Source organism: Furipterus horrens, unplaced genomic scaffold (assembly GCF_987537825.1).
Source record: "Furipterus horrens unplaced genomic scaffold, mFurHor1.1.pri manual_scaffold_5, whole genome shotgun sequence".
NCBI lineage: Eukaryota > Metazoa > Chordata > Mammalia > Chiroptera > Furipteridae > Furipterus > Furipterus horrens.
The window spans coordinates 101,994,867-102,015,896 of record NW_028327175.1 but is presented as its reverse complement, the minus strand read 5'-3'; the positions used below and the strand labels follow the sequence as shown (position 1 = coordinate 102,015,896).

The window sequence follows — 21,030 nt, the reverse complement described above, 5'->3', positions numbered from 1 at the left end:
CAAATCAAAAGCCTATTTTGTCTCCTTGTCATTTCATCTATTGTCTAATAGACATCTCAGGCCTAGCATGTCCAAAACAGAACTACTGACCTGAAAAGCTGCTATACACAGAACCTTCCCCAACTTAATTGATGGCAACTTCCTATTTCCGATTGGTAGTTGCTTAGGCTGAAAACCTTGGAGTAATTCTTGACTCTCTTCTGGTCTGTCACATCCCATTTCCACTCTGTTAGGAAATCTGGATGTAATTAGAAAAAAGAATTCACAAACTGACCACTTCTCACCACCTCCACTGCTGCCTCCTTCTCATCCTTTCTTGTCTGGATTACCACTGTGGCCTCCATACTTAAATGTTGTGAGGTAGAAGCCCGCCATTCTGAAGCCTGTCATGAGGCAGCTCACCTTCCCTACCTGTCCCCCACAACCTCCCCCGGCCCCCAGCTGCCCTAGACTCAGCTATCGGGAGGTTGCAGCTGGGCCAATCCCCAACCTGCTGGCCATATGAGGAGGCAGTATCCTGTACTGCTTACCTATACCAAGCCTCAGAACTCTTTAAAAACTCACTCTTCCCTGACCCAAGCTGCTGGTGTCTGACTCCGAGACCCTGGTCCGCCGTGTTGCATATTCAATAAACCATCTTGTTCAACATTTGGCTGCTGGCCTTCTTTACCTCCACCAACACCCCTGAAACTTAACAAGTCTAAACAACAATCAGGAAGATCCTTTTAAAATGAAGTCTGATGATGGTACTTAGTAGCTTCCCATTTCACTACATTGAACAAATTACTTAATTTCTCTGTGCCTCGGTTGCTTTCTTTCTAAAAAGATAATACTTCCCTCAAGAGACTGTGGGATTCAATGAGATAATTAATACATATGAAGCCCTTAACCCTAGCCTGATGCAGAGAAAATAATAAAGTTTAGCTGCTGTTATTTTTATTTTTATTTCCAGTGCACCCTCCAAATCAAAAGTCTACTTTCTTCTCCTTGTAGTTTATTCAGTGCTTGAGATGGGCAGGTTCTGCAGGAAGGTTTGGAGTCTGAGTGATTTCAAAGGGAAATCAAGAGAAGCTCATTCCTAAATTGTGGGAATTCTTTGTTGGTTGCTTGAAAGAGATGGCCTAGGGCTGTCTTTCTCTCAGCTAAAATGATTGGAACTTAGAATGTTGGGATATTGGTTTCTCTTCTTTGTAAATGGGGATTTTACTCAATCCTTCAACTCCGGCTGCTCGTGAACTGGCAGGCTTCCCTCTCATTCTAAAACGCACCAAGAATGAAGCAGTAAGCCCATCCACCATCAGGTATCGAAGGCATTCTCAAGTGATGATGACAGCAGCTGTTTGCTTAAACTCATACTTGGCTTTGTTTTTCCAGGTCTATAAAGGAGAATTTCAGCTACCTGAATTTCTTAAAGAAAAACCTCAGGTACTGTATCTGGTTTCTCCTCTTGATGTATAATAGAGGGACTGTTGCACTGAAGTGATCTTTTTAGAGATAATGATATGTACTGGTAGTAGAAAGATTGGTCTCTGGTAATTGTTGGTTTTAACAATAATTTAAAGGCGGCGAGGGGAGGAAGAAGAGGGTAAAGGGGGGATAAATGGTGATGGAAGGAGACTCTACCTCTGGCGGTGAACACACAATACAATACGCAGATGACGTGTTGTAGACTTGTTGTATACCTTAAACCCATACAACTTTATTAACCAATGTCACCCCAATGAATTTAATAAATAAAAAACTCAATAAAATTTAAAAAACAACTATAATTTAACACAATCTTATTTTCAGAGACCTCAGTGTCTTTCAAAACTAGGAAAATACTTTATTAGTAACTAAAATCTGATTGCTTGAGATCTTCCAAACCACACAGTATCCCATATATAAGAAGCCTGCCTTGTGTATCTGCTCTAGGCATCTGATCTCTATCTTGAAATAAAATGTACAGCTGCCCTTTGTTTTTATTACATATATTTTCATGGCCTTTTAACTGTTCTCATTTGGCACCTAGAAGATTTGTGAATACAGCCATTGACCCTCGACTGCAAAGTCCCCAAGCTGGGAAAGGATGGTGAGAGTTTGAAGTTCATAACTTTTACTTTTTAAAAAATTAATTAAAACAAATCCAGAGTTATCCCTGTAATGTGACACTCTCACTTATTCAGATTCCAGTGTTGTTGATTGAGGTGGAGAGAACAGGTAGTGTTAGGGCTGATGTGCTTAGTGTGCCCACAGTGTCCTGCACCTGAGCCTCATCTGCCATTCTTCTATAGTAGTGGGGAAAATGATAACTGTTTCCTGAGCCCAGCAGAACACTTCTCTTTCTAGCATAGTGATAATACAGGTTGCCTCCAAGCTGCGGCTGTCAGTGATTAGCTTGTTAATAGGAAATGAAGACTCAGCACTGAACTCCATTTCCAAAAATGTTCAGATGTGGGTTGGTGAGGCAAACATACCACTTCACAGTCAATGGGCTGGGGTCTCTAAGAGAAGCTGTCTCACATCAGAGGTGAAGGCTCTGTCTTCTCAGATCACTGTCCCATAAGTCAGCCATCAATACAACAAGGCATATTCTTATTAACATCTATTTAACTTTAACCTATCCATTCATTTATTTAAATTTTTTAACAAATGTTTGCTGAACTTCTATTATAGGTGAGAAATTGGAATAAGTCCTCAGGAGTGAGAGGGAAAAAAAGATCTTCTCAAGGAAGATATTTGCCAATGATACTTTGATAAGGGGTTAATGTCCAAAATATATAAGAAAATTATACAACTTAACACCAAAAAAACCAAACAGTCCTATTTTTAAAAAATGGGCAGAGGACCTGAATAAATATTTCCCCGAAGAGGACAGACAGATGGCCAATAATCATATGAAAAGATGCTCAATGTCACTAATCATTAGAAAAATGCAAATTAAAACTACAATGAGATGTCACCTCACCTCACAGCTGTCAGAATGAATGTCATCAAGAAATCAACAAACAATTAGTGTTGGTGAGGATGTGGAGAAAAGGGAACCCTTGTGCACTGTTGCTGGGATTGAAAATTATTTCAGCCACTATGGAAAACAGTATGGAGGTGCCTCAAAAAATTAAAACTAGAACTACCATATCACCCAGAAATTCCTCTTCTGGGTAATTATCCAAAGAAGTCCAGAACACTAATTCAAAAGCACATGTGCATCCCTATATTCATTTGCAGCATTTATTTACAATGGCCAGGATATGAAATAACCTAAGTGCCCATTGATAGACAAATGGATGAAGAAGAGTAGTACTACATACAATGGACTATTACTTAACCACAAAAAGAGTGAAATCTTGCCATTTGCGACAATATGGATGGACCTATGTTAAGTGAAATAAGTCAGACAGAGAAAGACAAATGTCATATGATTTTACTTATGTGTGGAATCTACAAAACAAAATAAATGAACAAACAAAACAGAAACTCATAGATACAGAGAATATTTTAATGGTTGCCTAATAGGAGCGTGGCTGCAGGGGTGGGTAAAAAAGGGAAGGGAGTAAGATGTACAAATTGCACATTATAAAAACAGTCACAGGAATGTAAAGTACAGCAGAGGGAATATAGTCAATAATATTGTAATAACTATGTATGGTGTCAGATAGGCAGTTAGAGTTATTGGGGTGATCACTTTGTAAGTTATGTAAATTATATCAATGTGTAATCACTATGTTACACACCTGAAACTAATATAATATGGTATGTTAACTGTAATTATTATGTTTTTTAATTCTTAAATCTTCTCAAGGAACTCCTGATCTGTCTAAAAGACTCTGATTGACTTTTGCATAGAAGGAGGTGCAGGGCCCTGAGCCTGGCTGGGCATGAATTCTTAGAAACCTGGGTGGATTCCTGACCAGGCTGTCACTGCCTTACGGGCTATGGCACTTGGAGCCAGAGAATAATCTGAAATGCAGTCTTGAAGGAATGTTAAATCCTGAGGCTGTTTTGCATAATAAATCTGAAGGAGTCAAGAAACGGTATTTAAGACTAAAACTAAAGGGACACCCCTGCTTCACAACATACACAGACATCACTTCCAGGTGGATTATAGACCTAAATGTGAAAGGCAAAATAATAAAGTTTTTAGGAGACAATAGAGGAGAATATCCTTATGACCTTAAGAGGGAAGGGTTTATTTATTTTTTAAGGATTTTACTTATTTATAAAAATCCATGGGTTGTCTCTCACCCAGGCATTGCCCTGACCACGAATTGAATCAGCAGCCTTTTGGTTTACAGTACAATGGTCAACCAACTGAGCCACACCGGTCATGGCAAGAGGGAAGGATTTCTTAAACGAATCATTAAAAATACTAATCATTAACCATTAATTTTAAAATGGCTAAGTTGGGCTACATTAAAATTAAGAATGCTTACTTATTAGGAAGCATCATAAAGAGAGTAAAAAAAATTATGCTTTAAGTGAGAGAAAATAATTGAAACAAATTACTCATCTATGGAATGTAGATAATTTCTACAAACTAATAAGAAAAAGATTTTTAAAACTGGGCAAAAGGCATATCAGGTACTCAAAGCACCTTATTCTGGTTGTTTCATTTAATATATCACACACATACTTAGAAAAGGGCCTAAAAAAGACCTGGATTTAACTTTTTTCCCCCTTGTTTTATTTATTTATTTGTTTGTTTGTTTGTTTATTTATTTATTTATTGTAGTGAGAAAGAGGGGAAGGGAGGGAGAAAGACAGGGAGAGAAACAGGAATCGATTGCTTCTCACACTTCACCAACCAGAGAACCAAACCTGCAACCCAGGCATGTGCCCTGACCGGGAATCAAACCGGCAAACTTTCGCTTTGCGGGACAAAGCCCAATCCACTGAGCCACACCAGGCAGGGCTTAACTTGTAATAAATGAGAAAATTGAAGCCCACAAACCCTCAGGTTTGCTAGGTAGCTTGAATGGCTCACAGAACTCGGGAAGCACTATACTTGTGATTACAGTTTTGTATTTATAAAGGGTACAAATCAGGACTAGCCAAATGAAGAGGCAAATAGGACAAGGTCTGAAAGGGTCTCAAACACAGTTTCTGTGCCCATTCCCCATGAAATCAGGGTGCTTCTCCCTCCCTCACATCCGTGTGTTCACCAACCAGGAAGCTCCACTAAACTTTGGCATCTAGTTTTTCTTGGGTTCTAATTACATAGGCATGATTGGTTGGATCACTGGCCATGTGATAGAACCCAATTCTCAGTCAACTTCCCCCATCGAGAAGTTAGGCTGACTCAAAGCCTCAACCCTCTAATTAGGGTTGGTCTTTCTGCTGAAGAGCCCCCATCGTGAACCATCTCATCCCTTAGCGTAAACTAAGGTATTTTCCAAGGGGCTCATGAATAACAAGGACATTCCTGTTTTAAGGAAAATTCCAATGAGTTAGTCTCCTTACCACAAACCAGGGCCAGGGGCCAGTCAAATTATTTATTATACAAAAGTAGCAGACTGAATTCATTATAAAGTCTAACCAGAGCCTGCAAGCTATACCTGATATTTTGACCAGAGCAGTCACTTCTCATGCTAACCAACCTTGAGGACTTTAAAATATCTTTTGCTTTCTTTGACAGACTGAGCAAGTGGAGTAGCAGAGCCAGGAACCTCTTATACACGAGGTGAGGGTTGGGGCACATTGCTGGGCCTTTGGGTTTCCCTGCTTGGGCTCACAGGAGGGCAACGTGGCCCGGGTGGAGAGCACAGCTCTGGAGTCAATCTGCCAGTGTTGGACTCTTGGCTCTGGGTAGCATTGAGCAAATTGCTGAACTCCTGTTTCTTAGTCCTCATCTGTAAAATGAGGACAATATTAATAAGAGAGTGGTAGTGAGAATTAACCATAATAATGTCTGCAAAAAGCCAAGTGCATGGTAAATACTCTTATCAGTGTTAGTTGTTCTTTTCAATATGATTAATGATAAAATATTTTAGCTGAAAGAAACCTGGAGAACATCAGCCTCAGCCATCTGTTTGCTGAGAAGGCAGCTGATCCTAGAGAGAGTAGGTTATTTGTCAAGGTCACATCACTGGTAGGAGAGCCCAGGGCTGAAGAACACCAGAGCTTCTTCCACCACCTGTGCTGCTTCCTCTGCGTCCTGCACATGCACAGAATTTTGTACTAATATTTTGGGGGGTTAGTTGGTTCATTTTGGAAGCCTGCCATTGCTGATTTTAATGTATTATGATGTTTTATGCTTGCAGCCTACATTGTCTTGTAGCCAAGGGCTGCAGTGTAGGCTAGGCCAGCCCTGCTTCTTAAGCTCCCTTTACATTTGAGTAATTATCAAGTACATGTCCAGGCACACCAGCCACTAGTGGCAAAGCTGGTTTCTGAACTCAGACCTTCTGATGTAGCTGCTCGGAGTTCATCCCTCTCCCTCACTTTCTGAAGATTCTGTTTTGCTCTGAATGATGAGGTGATGACTTATATCATTTGGGACTTAAAAAGCTTTTTTAAAATTTGATTTTTGCTTGCTGTTTTATTTTTATTTTATATAATAACCGTGTATTGAGTGGATACTCCAAACCAAGCATAAATACTAAGCATTTTATATATAGTACATTAATAATACATATTATGTAGTATGTAATATATGACCTATATAACAACATCTGTGATAAATATATGTATTATTAATATAAACATATTGGAATTAGTTCATTCAAGTTTCAAGCCACTCTGGCAAGTAGTTGGTAGTATTCCTATTGTACTGATGAGAAAATCGAGACTGAATAATTTGACTAGGAGATTTTTATGACTTGCTGTGTGTGTATTACTGGGTTATAGACAGAAAAAGCACACAAACATTGCTATGCCATGTCAAAATCATGGATGGCAGTGAGCCAATAGTATGAATAGGTTTCAGGATTTATGATTGCCAATGAGCAAATGCTAAATGTTAGACTTACACTCTGTGGTGTGCATATCTGACAGCAGTTATCAGGCCTTGAATAACTTTGTCTAAAATACTTTCAAAATTTATAAATTCCCTCCCCAAAACACACACACAGAGGGCTTTATTTATTGATCAGACAAACTTGTCTAGTAACATGCTATAGAAATGATCCCTGAAAGTATACTCTTTGCTTTACAAGAGAAAATGCAGTGTCAGGCTGACCCCAGCCTCCAAGTTGCTCCACAGCAGCATTTCATTCTTGTTTGCTTATCCAGGCCTGTAGGTGCACTTGCATTCAGAGGACTCAAGAGAAGCTAGGAAGACAACAAAGCATCTCAGGACAGATACTAGTCTGTCTTTTTGTCTTTCGAATCCATAGGTCATTTGAGTGACAGTCACTCTGTATCTAAAGCTTCCTTTAGAGAACCTTAGCATCCACTTTCTCAAAAGAAGAGTCAGCATGTTGGACCCCTGGACGTTTGATGTCACTACCAGTGCCCCACAGTAGCTTCAATTGCTATGACAGTTGCAGTCATTTAGAAAGGAGCTGGAGCTGCCCTTGTTTGGCTGCCATGTGTTTGTTTTGCACATTGAAGCTACTGGCGGTGTCTCCAGGCATCCCAGGCTGAGGGAGAGTGTGCCCCTGCTGTGGTCCTGAGGCAGCTGTTCTTGTAATTGTCAATCCCCCTGCCCATCTACCTGGCTTATGTCAGACCTGTGACTGAGCAGGAGGTCGTATGGTGCCGGCAAGAAGGAACTGTGACTCCACACCTGTAACCGCCTTCCTTCTGTTTGCCCCAGGGAAGACCGATGCCTACTCAACGGAAGGGAAGTTTCTAGGACTGGCTGGCTGTCACCTGCTGAGATCCATGGAGTGTGTGTACCTCGGCCTGCGGCTCCTGTTCACTTGCCAGACTCCTCCTGCTGAGGGTGAATGTCTGTCACAGCTGGGCTTTCCTGAGTGATCTGTTTCCTGAGTACAGTGCTCTTGATTCTAGTTGCATGCACAACACAGTGGATAAGGAGCCCGGGAGGGATGTGTGCTTTCTGTTAAAACTGCTCCGGTCCCTATCTTTTCTTACCAGATTCCAAACTTTGCTTTCAAGGGGAGGGTTTAAAAGTGGGATTCTGTAAGCAAAGCTGGGCAGTTTTCTCTTGAAATGGGCCATCTGTACATGTTCTACTGTTTTATAGAACACTTGTACTTGCTTAAATGTTTTGATGTGGATAATACTGAATATCTTAATTATTTAAATAATTCATTGTATTGTTTCTGAGAAGTTGAGGAATTACCATATACATTTACAACTTAATGACTTTTGTATTTTATTTTTCAAAATAAAAGCTTTAAATGTGAAGCATTCTGGTTGTTTACCTGTTTTCATTACTGTGATTTCAGAGAAGCAGTAAGATCTCATCAGATGGTGTGATCTGGTAAACCAAAGTTTCTTCAGTTGGCTCTGCTGTATTCAGTTGGCTGTATTCCTCTCTGTGCATGATAATCCTTAGTGAAGTCTTTGCTGTAATTTATTTCAGAGACCAGCTACCATGTACTCATCTCAGAATCTGACTCTTCTAGATCATGCTTACATAAACTATATTTAAGGACAGAGAAGTTACTGATTCTAGCTGTTTTCTAGAAGCCATTGTTATAGAATACAGAATGACCAGATAGTAATAGTAATTCCCATTTATTGAGTGTCTTCTATGTGCTGGACAGCAAACAATGTGTTTTGTTATCTCATTCCTTGCCTGAAAGCTGTACCTCCTCCAGTCTTATCCATCTCAGTAATTGTATGTTTTACCTAGTCACTCAAGCCAGAAACCTAAGAGTCATACTTGATTTCACCCTTTCCTCCCTTTTCTCACCCACACACAAAATCTTTGATTCAATTTAAAATGAATACATCTGCCAGCTCAATTCTTTCTTCAAAATATATATTGAATCCATCCACTTCCCTTCAGCTCCACTGCCCCCACCCTAACCTAAGACATCGCCATCCTGTTGCCTAGACTATTGCAGTAGATAGCCTCCTAAACAATACCCCATTCCTACTCTTGCCCCTGCGAATTCTGTTTAGTGCACAGCAGAATAAGTGTTATAAAATGCACATCTGGACATGATCCTCCCACTTACCATTTCATGTAGAATAGAATCCAGACTCCTGCTGTGATCCAGCTACTGCCCTCCTCCTCATCCCCTTGCGGGCCAGTCTTCTCCACCTCCCCCCTCGTGCTCTGGAGTTCTTTGTAATTCCTGGCACACACCAAGCTCTTCCTGCCTGTGCAATTATTATTCCTCTCCCTGGAACGTTCTTCCCTGTGCTCTCCTTCTCCATGCCCCATGGTCTCAATAAATTCCGCTTCCTCAGAGACTTTTCCTGTCCCATTGAACTAAGAACTGGGTGCCTATTCTGCCTACCTTCCTTCACAGTATCACTTATCACTGCAGTTTTTAATGTCTTTGTTGACTTTTTTATTGTCTGTCTTCTATACTAGATGGTAACATCCTGGAAGACAGAGACTATGTCTTCTCTTGTCCATTTTTGTACCCCTGACACCTAGCATGTGTGTTCGACACATTCTAACAGCCCAGAAACCTCTGACATATCATTTTATAGATAAGGAAAGAGAGGCTCAGACAAGTCAGATCACTTACACAAGTCCCCTCAGCTAGTGTCACAGTGGTCACGGGGCATCTAGGCCCAAGCCTGACCCGAAGAGCATACTTTCCACTCCACTCCCTTAGCCCTGTCCTCTGCAATTCAAAGTGAATACTGCTGGCACGTCAGTTCTTTGTTCAGCCTTCTTTGATTCGCTAATGCTAACACATTACATCTAAGCTATTCTGCTTCCATGACAGAGCCTCACTAGTCTCTCGTGTACAGTATACTTCCCTCCTCTCTCTTCCCGTACTCATTTTCTGCTTCTTCCAGATGCCTGTAAGCCCAATCCCTCTCCCTCTACCTGGGAAATCGCAGCCTCATTAAGGGCTCAGCTAGTCCCCTTTCTTGTTACTCACCTGCTCCAACCTCCAAATAACAATGAAATCATCTTTAGCTTAGCTTTCCTGTCTTCTTTCTTTCTTTCTTTCTTTCTTTCTTTCTTTCTTTCTTTCTTTCTTTCTTTCTTTCTTTCTTTCTTTCTTTCTTTCTTTCTTTCTTTTCTTTCTTTCTTTCTTCCTCTCTCTCTCTCTCTCTCTCTCTCTCTCTCTCTCTCTCTCTCTCTCTCTCTCTCTCTCTCTCTCTTTCTCTTTCTCTCTCTCTCTCTCTCTCTCTCTCTCTTCCTTCCTTCCTTCCTTCCTTCCTTCCTTCCTTCCTTCCTTCCTTTCTTTCTCTTTCTTTTCTTTTTTCTTTTTCTTACTTCCTAAGTTAGTCTTACATCACCAACTTTGCAGGGAGGGGGTCACATACCTATCTAGAGCCTATCTGAATGGGAGGGAAGGACATTTTCAAACTAACCCAGCCTGATTCCAATACTTGCCCCTAAGGAATGTATGATTTCTATTCCCCACACCTATCCACTCTTAATGGTTGGGAGTACGTATGTTGGAATAGGAAAAGGTCAGAGAACCACTACGCAAAATGGTTGACTCAGGAAAAGAGGAAACTAGTGCCCAAGTTGTCTGAAGAAGGACATGCTATACTATCTCCATCTTTATTAACATTCCTTCTCTCACAAAGCTTTATTTCTTTTGGTCTGAGCACATTTCTTTTGAGCCCTGTGAAGAAAAGCATTTGTGTTCCATATGATATCTTAGATCACCTCTCTGAAGATGACTGTATTTGTGAAAGATGATTTGATGGAATCACATGGAATGCCTATTAAACAAAGGAAAGATGGCAGGAGTAAAATTTTAAAAGTGGTAAGGGGATGAGGGAGCAGAGCAGGCACATGGCCTGTGACTATCAGAGAGCTTCCTGGAGTCAGCATAGCTGTGGCCGCAATCAGCAGGTGGACCTGCGAAGCCAGGGAGAAGCTGGTGTTCTCAGCATCTGTCAGAAGAACATGGGGAGCAAATCAAGCCAGGAGGAATCATAGTCATTCTGGTAACATTTATCAAGAGCTTCTCATGGTCCAGGCTCTGAGTTAACCTCTTCACATGTTTAAACTCATTTAATTCTCATAATTTCCATCTGAGGTAGACACTATTACTACCTACATTTTAAAAACATTGACTCAGGGAAGTAAAATACCCAACACAGCTGGTAAGTGACAGAGTCAGGATACAAATACAAGCAACCTGGTTCCAGAGCCTGTACCCTTAACCACTACTCTACCTCTCAATAATCCATCTGTATTTATACTGGAATAGAAAACTGTCATTATCATTGAGTGACAACTATTTAAGTATCTCCCTTGTACTTAGTAATCTGCCAGGTATAATTAAAATTGGGTATGCCAACAAGTATAGCAGATCACTGCCCTTGGGAATTTATGGTTTTGGTGAAAATCTAGAAAAATGCACATAAAAAATTATTTCAAGCTCTAGCTAAATCTATAAAACCCGACTGGTAAATGATAGATAAGTAATGGTCTAGGCAAGACTCCATTCAGTGTCGCCCCCAATCTGTATTTCTAGTGAGCTACAACAGGTAGGCTCTTCTCTGGCAAGGTCAGTGTTTCCGCATTGAGTTCCCTTTCCTGCCTGCTCATCACTATTGAACAAGTCTTCTCCAGGGACTTTAGGTCTTTGCATAAAGCACAGCACTCCCTTAGTTATTCTGAATTGGGCACAAAAGATCATTTTTATTTGGGTTTAAGTCCTAACAAAGCAGTTCATTGAGTATTGTATGTGTGTATGTGTATATGTGTAGTCTTGCTAGACATAATAAATGACTTTGCTTCTCCCTTTGGGGTTTATTGATTATTACTGAAGATCCAAAATTAAATCAGTTTCACAATAAAACCACTCTTTTGGGGGGTATATACTGTAGAAATGGCTGTATGGCCTTGCCCCGAGAAGGAAAGTCTAAAATGCCCTCTATTGGCCAAACATGGAATGACTGTTGACCGTATGAAAAAAACTTGAAAACAGTAAGGAAATCCATCATGAATGTGTGCAAAGGTTTCTCTACAAAGGCGTATACTGCAACGTAGTATACAAAATATTAGAAACAACCTAAAGAAGTGTAGGATTGGGTCACATAATATTGTAGAATACTATTCAGCTAGTAAATATGATATTGAAAAAGTATTTACTGTCAAAAATATTCGTTATGGTAAATAAAAACCTGAACTCACAAAGCTATTTATTATGATTCAATTTTTTGTTTTTTTATTGTATTTTTTTTTCCATTACCATTTAGCCGTCTTATACCCTCCTCCCGTCCGCAATCACCCCAATGTATCTTTTTCCGATCCTTCCGCCCACTATGCGGAGAGAGGTGCAGCCTAAAGAATAACAGTGATTAATGAATGGGAGCGCCTCAGAGGCTGGGGAGAAAGAGCTGAGCTGGGCTGGGAGTAAGTGGGCCTTGAGAGCTGCTGGCAAACAATGTCCTCTTCAGGGCTGGGAGAGTGAGGAAGGGCCAGCTGTCCAGTGCCACCCTCTCAAGTCAGGAAATTTCTCCCTTTGTACCTTATGGATGAGGAACAAGGAATTGAGAGAATTAGGGGAAATAAAGGAGAATGAAAACATTTGGTGGGAAGATGCTGAGGTATGTTTTGGACATGTTAAGTTTAAAGTGCCCTTGGGGACATCCAGTTAGAGATGTCAGATGGTCAGTTTTATATAAGATAAGGATCTGAAGCTCTAAATGGGGGAGTCTTTAATGTGGTTGAAACCATGAGAGTAGACAGAATCATCTTGAGAGCAGATGTAGAATAAGAAAGAAGGGAGCAAAGGACTAATTCTGGGATCCAATGCCAGTGAAGAGATTGGAGGGTGAATGGGGTCTGTGAAGGAGCTGGAAAAGAGACAGAGAGGAGATCCAGAAGAGGGTTGCGGACTTCAAAGGAAGACAGAGTTTTAAGATAAAGAGAAACCGGTCAATAGTGACATCCTTCAGAGAGTTCAAAAAGGAAATCATTTGGCGTGGTAATTAAGAGGCCACACTCATCTTGGGGAAAGCAGTTTCAGCAAAGTGATGGGTCAGAAATCTAACTTGCAATGGGGATAAGGAAGTAGAGGAAGCAAGTATGGACGATCGTCGTCGTCGGCAGCCGTCCGTCTCGAGAGACGATGGTGTAGCTTCTTAAGAGTCTATCTGCACCGCCGAGAATGGCTGTGCAGTCCGACTCGGGAGTGACACGGTATCTGTCTCCTCCCGTGTTGAATCAACATCTTGCGATGATGCTGGAGTGTCCTCTCCAGTGAAGCTGAAGCTACAGAGCCTGGGCAGGGTGATATGGAGGGTCTGCTGTTGCCCATGCAGCAGACCCAAGTATGGGCTATGCTTGTGAGGATATTGACTACAAAGGGACAGCGACAAGTGTGCTACCTAGAGCAGGATGCAGGATTGAAGAAGAACTTTGATTTGTTCTAAGTGGAGAAACTGGCATGTCAAATAGGCTGCCCCAAGGAAAACAATTTAAAGGGAGAGATGGAAAATTCAGGGGAGAGAAGGAGCAAGAGTCTTGTTAGAAGAACTACACTCAAATCCAGAGAAGAGAAACTTCCTGCTAGCTGTGGGGAGAGAGAGATTTTGCAGGTAAAGTTAACTCGTAGGTGAGCTGGTAGGAAGATGAGGGAGTTCTTCATGCCTGAGAGCCTCCATTTCTCTTTGCCGTAAAAAACCAAATTGCCATTTGCTGGAAGGAGAGAAGGGTCTTGAAAAGGATGGTAATGTTGGAAATAGAAAAGCCAGCTGACTTGAGTGTTGACTAGATCTATTGTGGAAATCTTTTTGAAATACAGACTCAGGTCATGTCAGGGTGACCGTAGCCAGGATCCCAACCTCCACACACATGTATTTTCATTTTCCTAGGTCACCCTTATCTAAGAAAATTCCTTAGTGCGTAAGTGTTACACAGTTCAGGTTGGCCACGTGCCACCTTTGTTAACTTCATGTATATACATGAGCCCCTGCTGTTCAGGCGCAAGGATGCTTTGTCCCTTGTCCTTGCCCTGCAGCGGGGAGATTGAAGGCAGATCCTATTGTTCCTGTCCTCACTTGCTGCCATGAGACTAGACTGGAAGGCAGATTTAACCGATGTTCTGGCCTGCTGCAGTAAGATTAAATTGGTATGAATTCCCTCTCCAACGCTCCACTGTTGTTTTCCGGTCTCGCCGAATCCAAAGTAAACCTGTCTGGAGCTGGGCTCCTGTGCTACAACACATCAAATCATTATGTCGTACACTTAAAACTAATATAATATTATATATCAGTTATATCTTGATTTTTTTTAAAAAGAAAGAAAACTGAGTAAAAGAAACCCATGGATGGATGCCCCAGTGGCACCATGAGTTTATCATGCATTATAGTGGGATCATTTCTCATGGTGATGCACTCACCCAGAGTTAGAGCACAGAAGACTGAGGGGTTAACCTAAGGTTATTGGTTTTATAGGGTGGTCGAGTAGGTGTTCCCGAAAGAGACATTTAAATGGACACATAGGTTCTTGGGAGGCTCAGGGAGAAAATAAAATCAAGAGATTAGACCTGTGAGAGAAAAGGGTGGGTGGGCTAGGAACTATCAGTTGTAGGAAGTAGAAAATCAGGTAAACCAGGTTAGGGGAGAGAGAAGAAAGGATAGTATAAAAGACTGACATATTAGAGTTATAAACTTGGGAGGCAGAAGAGTTCTGGGTGCTAGCAAAACTCGTCCACAGAGTATTTGCACTTGGTTGTTTGTTCTTTCTTCCTGCACATTCTCCCCTCACTCCCCTTACCCCTCAGAACAAAACTTTTCCTCACCTCTTCCTGAAACCAGGATACCCTTGTAAAGCTTTAAATTGGGGAGTGACATGATCTGCTATAAAATATTTAGAGCAGCATGAGACATAAAAATAAAGTTCATAGCAGCACTATTTGTCATAGAAGAACCCTGAGAAATAATTAAATATTCATCAATAGTGACATGGATAATATTCCATTCATTTATAGTCAAAAACAACTAAATTTAAATGACATTGCTGAGAGATGCATACACACATGGTTAAGGTTGGAAAATAAGAAAACGATTGTCAGGAAAGTGAGCACAGTGGTGACCTCTGGGAGAGTAGAGGTGCCTTCATCAGGGAGGAGCCCTTAGCGAGCGTGGACGTTGGCAATGTTCTATTTCTTAATTGAGTGGTGGGTATCTCCTTTATAACTATTCCTCAACTTATACATGTATGATTTTTCACTTTCCTGCATCACCTATCCCAAGTCAATAGGAAACATGCATGAAAAGACACATGTCATATTTAGGAGGAAGAGGAGATTAGGTAGGTATGTGCAAATACAATTATGTTTGTATAATATTGTGTTTCATGGCTGAGAGGTGAGTACATGGGTTTTATTATTTTTTAATGATTTTTTAAATTTTTCAATTACAGTTGACATACGGTATTATAATAGTTTCAGGTATAAATTTATATGGTTATATATTTATATAACTTATGAAGTAATCACCCTGATCTGACACCATACATAGTTATTACAATATTACTGACTCTATCCCCTGAGCTATACTTTACATCCCTGTGACATTGTAACTGGCAATTTGCACATCTTAACCTCACCCCCCATTTCACCTATTCCCCAACCTCCTCCCATCTGGCAACCATCAAAATATTCTGTATATATGAGTTTGTTTCTGTTTTCTTTGTTCATTTATACTGGTTTTTAGATTCCATATATAAGTGAAATCATATGGTATTTGTCTTTCTTTCTTTGATGTATTTTACTCAGCACAGTACCCTCTAGATCTATCCATGTTGTTGCAGATGGCAAGAGCTCATTCTTTTTATGGCTGAGTAATATTCCATTGTATACATATACCACATATTCTTTATTCATTCACCTATTGATGAACCCTTAGGCTGCCTCCATATATTGGCTACTGTAAATAATGCTGCAATAAACATAAGGATACATATGTCTTTTCTAATTAGTGTTTTAAATTTCTTCAAATAAATATGTAGAAGTGGAATTGCTGGGTACTTCTTTGTCTCTTGTTATAGCCTTTGTTTTAAAGTCCATTTTGCCTCATATAAGTATTGCATTTTTAGAATTTCTATTTGCATGAAAGATCTCTTTCCATCCCTTACTTTCAGTCTGTGTGTGTCTTTGGATCTGAAATTGATGTCTTGTAGGCAGCATATGTATGGGTCCTGTTTTCTTATCCATTCAGCTGCCCTTTGTCTTTACTGGAGCACTTAATACATTTACATTTAAAGTAATTATTGATAGGTATGTAGTTATTGTCATTTTATTTTTTTATATCTTTTATCTTTATTTTTTTTTCTTAAAGAAGTCACTGCAACATTTCTTGTAATACTGGTTTGATGGTGATAAACTTCTTTAGCTTTTTGTTTTTTTTTTCTTTTTGGTCTGAAAAGCTATCTGTCCTTCCATTCTAAATGAGAGTTTTGTTGAGTAGAGTAATCTTGGTTATAGGTCCTTGCTTTTCAACACTTTGAATATTTTGTGCCAATACCTTCTGGCCTGTAAAGTTTCAGTTGAGAAGTCAGCTAACAGTCTAATGGCAGACCTTTGTACATAATTAACTGCTTTTCCCTAGCTGCTTTTAAAATTCTTTCTTTGTCTTTAATTTTTGGCATTATAATTATGATGTGTCTTGGTATATGCCTCTTCAGGTTCATCTTGTTTGAGACTGTCTGTACTTCCTGGAATTGAATGTCTATTTTCCTCACCAGGTTAGGAAAGTTTTCCATCATTATTTCCTCAAATAGGTTTTCAATTCTTTGGTCTCTCTCTTCTTCTCCTGGTATCCCTATAATGTGAATGTTGTTACACTTGATGTTGTCCCAGAGACTCCTTAAACTATCCTCATTTCTTGGATTCTTTATTCTTTTTTGCTGTTCATTTGGGTGTTTTCCCCTACTTTGTCTTCCAAGTTACTGATTCAATCTTCTGCTTCATCTAATGTACTGTTTATTTCCTCTAATGTATTATTCATTTCTGATTGGTTCTTTTTTATGTTTTCTATCTCTATCTTTGTGTTTCCTGTCTCTTTGTTAAAGTTCTCACTAGCTTCACTTACTCTTCCCCTAAACTCATTGAGCATCTTATATTGAAATCAGCATCTGGTAGATTGCTTGTCTTCATTTTGTTTTCTTCTTTTTCTGGAATTTCATTCTGTTATTTCATTTGGGGAAGGTTTCTTTGTCTTCTCATTTTGGCTGATTTTCTGTGTTTGCTTCTATGTATTAGTTATACCTACTATGTGTCCCAGTCTTGATAGTATAGAAGGTGTCCTGTGGGGCCCAGTGGCACATCTCCATGGTCACCTGAGCCAGATGCTCCACGTATGACCCTGGTGTGTGCCTTTTTATTATAGTTGAGCTTTGATTGCTGTTAGAATGTCAGTGGGAAGGATTCACCCTCAGGCTGCATGGTTGTGAGGACTGGCCATGATTATAGTGGAGGAGCTGGTGCCTTAGCAGGGACTTGTGCCTTCCAAGTCCACCCTTTGGGTATGTTGTTTGTGCAGGTGATTGGATGGTACTCTGGTGTGGTGTGAAGCCAGCCACCAGGTATGTTGGTATGGGGCCTTTTGGAATGGGCTCTGGTGTAAGCCAAGGTCAGCTACTGCCTGTCCCTGGCCCAGGACCACCAGGTATAAACTGCAAAGTTATCTGCAGATGGTTTCCACATATGCTGGGTTTGGAGGAACCTGGGAGAGGCTAAGATGCAAACTGAGGCTGGCAGCCACTGGTGCCAGGCTTGGGGATTCTTAATAAGAGGTATAAGGCATACTGAGGTTAGACACTGCTTGTTTGGGGTTTGTGAACCTTTGAGAGATTTTAGGAAAGTTCACGGTACCATTTGCATGGAATAGCCTCTAGAAGCAGTTTGAGTGGACCTGCAAGTTGGGAAGAGCAGGGTCTCAGGGAATCACCAGGGCAGGGCAAATGGTGTTAGCCAGGTTGTTGGAGACTTGGCATCTGCCTGTGCCTGCAGGCTGGCTGGGGGAAGGGTCCAACAAAGGAATAATGGCAACTGCCAGCACTTCTATCTGGGAGAAAGCTGCCCCTCCAGCCCTTGTCCTGAAGCCAGATTATTTAATTCCTCCTTGTATGTCCCTGGTGCTTTTTAAGGGGCTACCTCAGTACTGGAGCTCAGATCAAGTGAGTCTGTCAGTGAGTAAGGCTGTGCTTGGGCCCTTTAAGAGGAACACCTGGGACTCCAGAAGCCTCTGTCTCACTTAGCCATAATCCCTGCTGGTTTTTATAGCTAGAAGTTATGGAGTCTTCTATTTCTAGCACTGGAATCCTGGGCTGGGGAGCCCAGTATGGGCCAGGACCCCTCGCTCCTCAGGAGGACCCTCGGAGGCTAAGATATTCCTCCCAATTTTTAACCACCACATGTGGGTGTGGGACCAGCTCCTTCAGCATCTCTGTCCCTCCTACCTGTCTTCACATGGCTTCTTCTGTGTATCCTTAGTTATAGAATTTTTGTTCAGCTAGTCTTCAGGTGGTTCTGAATGATGGTTGTTTGGTAGTTTAGTTGTAATTTGATGTGGTCATGGGAGAAGGTCATCACAGCATTTACCTACTTGGCCATCTTGACTAGAAGTCTCCCAGTTTCTAAGTACATTGGTTTTAACTTAATATGTCTATAATTGTTTATATGTCTAAAATGCTTAAATAAAAATTAAAACTAAAAGAAGGTAATGTGGAAAAGATGATGCATGCTTTTGTTCCTCCTTTCATTTCCTTTATTGTTGTTAAATGATTTATTCAATAAATTATAATCAGGAGAGAAAACTTAGCAGCTGAATCAGTACTTTGGAGATTTGTCAGCATTCAAAAGTTCTTTTCTTTGGGAAGGCATTGAAAATAGAATCCAGTTTACAAATCTCAGGGCTTGATGCCTATAGAACTATTTGTTCAGTTGACTCTTGGAAAAGTAATCCCGGGGCTATAACTGCCTGTGCTCTGAGAGCAGCAGCCATGTCTGCCTGGACATCCCTCCCTCAAAGGCTCACTGACCGTTCTCTGCAGGCCTCATGTGAACTGGCCTGGAAGTCATTCCACTGGGGGGTGGTGATAGCAGCTGCCAGCAAACTGCCCTGCTTTCCCAGAAAGCCTGCTCCAGCCCCTTCCTACTCACTCACCAAATCTTCATTCCAGGCTGCTGACCTTGGATTTCTCCCCACCGCGTAAACACAACCAACTGGGAAACTACATTCCTGAAGGAAATTCTCAGCAGAGATGGAAGATGAAAACTCCAACAGAGGCAGCAATGTAAAACTATTTACACATGGATTTTCCTATCTCCTGAGCCTCTGGGCTCCTTTCTCATCTTCTGTATACAGCCTTGCTTTAAGGTGTTGGAATAAATGTCTCCCTGATAAACCTTGGTTCTGTGGTTCTCTCATATGGATTTCTAGGGAAGGAGAGGCCATCTGGCAGAGTGGATAAATGGAAGGAAGCTGGTCCAGGTAACTCCTTGTTAAGTTATTTAATGAACCAAACAAGGATCTACTCAGAATTTTTATGGAAGATAATAAAACTTTTATTATTTAAGACACTTTTTGTTGAGGTGTCTGTTATTGCTGAAACATCCTGTCATAGGATGAAAAGGAAATTTTGTTATAGGTTTTCATTGTTGTTGTTATATTGTTGAGAAAGTCTGGATCAGGTACTAATAGAGAGAAGGCGTCTGGGGGCCAGGATGGTGCTACTCAAAGTGTGGTTCAAGGACCTGCAGCATCAGAATTACCTAAGAGTTTGTTAGGAATGCAAATTCAAGGGCTACATCCCAGACCTACGAAATCAAATTCCCTGAAAGTGGTGTTGGGAATCTGTATTTTAACAAGGTCCCCTCTAGTAATTTTGATGAAATTAACATTGGAGAAAACACTAACCTAGGAGACACCTACAAGCAATGGAGTGTGATTGGTCCAACAGAGGAAGTGCTGTGCCTCTGCTTCATTACTGACCTCCCAGATGCTGATCTAATCCTCTAGGTTTCATTTTCCTTTTCTGTCCTAACAATGTGAGGATCAGATGAGGAACTGGGTGTAAAAATGCTTTGAGAGAGCTAAAACTTTGATCCCCGAGAGAGTTGCTGAGTTGACTCAGCTATACCAGTGGACACAGAATCCAAACTGCAGACAGATGTGTGGGACCAGATTGGATTCCTCCTCACCAGCCTGAGCTTCTTTGTGCAGCATTGTCTCCATCTGTGTGTCCAGGTGCCCAGTGAGAGAACTGGCAGGGAAATGGTGGAGACTCACTGTCATTCTTAATTGAATTCAATTGTCCCTATTTTGAGGTTTCTTTTTCAGATTCCTGAAATCTAGCAAAACAGGAAACCCAGGTTTTGCCCTTGTGGCTTAAGGAGGGGCAGCCTATGTCCCATGGCTGACCCTCCTCTCTTACAACCTCAGTGACCTCAGCTGTCTTCCCCACCACCTCTGTTGAAGTGACCCACTCACCTCCACCCCAATTTCCCTGGCCTTCCACACCTGAGGAGGCACAGGACCTGCTGCCCTAGAGACAAACAATTAGGTCATGAGCCCTCCCACCTCTCAAGTTATTGAGGTGTTACCAGACAGAAGGGGGTTGTTTGCTTGTGCAAATTAAAGCCCAATAAGAAATGAACTAGAGTTTAAAGCCAAGAAAATAGGAATTTATTAAGTAGATGGCACCATGCCCAGAGTCACAGGTAGCTAATGTTTAAAGACCTGGCTTTGCCTATGGCTTCTAGGGGTTGGGGTATATTGGGGGAAAAAAATCATTGATCATGGTGACTAAGGGAGTTAAATTAGGGTCATGGTCAGGATCAGGGTTTCTAGGGATTGGTCAGCTGCTAGGATAGGCGGATAGTTGAATTTTGCATCTGGTCCTGATGTCAGCCATAGCATTGCTTCATCTGGTTTGCAAGGATTGGGTTGGTGGGGTGTTGTGGAGATGAAACACAACTAAGGCCTAGATGTTATCTCTAATTTGGGAAACTTTGTCTCTGTGGTCAATAGAAC

General features: G+C 41.1%; 1 protein-coding gene and 1 pseudogene across 4 annotated transcripts in view; one reads left to right on the top strand and one right to left on the bottom strand.

The window, feature by feature from the left end:
- TPST1 (tyrosylprotein sulfotransferase 1) overlaps positions 1-19,408 on the top strand; it is a 127,806-nt gene extending 108,398 nt beyond the window's left edge. Inside the window, exons 4-6 of one of the 4 annotated variants that reach the window (XM_090276925.1) lie at positions 1,375-1,425; positions 5,615-5,659; positions 7,736-7,800. In XM_090276925.1, the coding sequence (XP_090133051.1) occupies positions 1,375-1,425; positions 5,615-5,632 (69 nt within the window). In that variant the 3' untranslated portion in view covers positions 5,633-5,659; positions 7,736-7,800. Of the gene's footprint in view, positions 1-1,374; positions 1,426-5,614; positions 5,660-7,735; positions 7,845-19,177 lie in introns of those variants that run through there. The other 3 variants (XM_090276924.1, XM_090276927.1, XM_090276926.1) reach the window with 3 other exon arrangements.
- On the bottom strand, positions 7,027-7,122 carry LOC150009157 (small nucleolar RNA U3; annotated as a pseudogene).
- Positions 19,409-21,030: the final 1,622 nt, after the last annotated feature.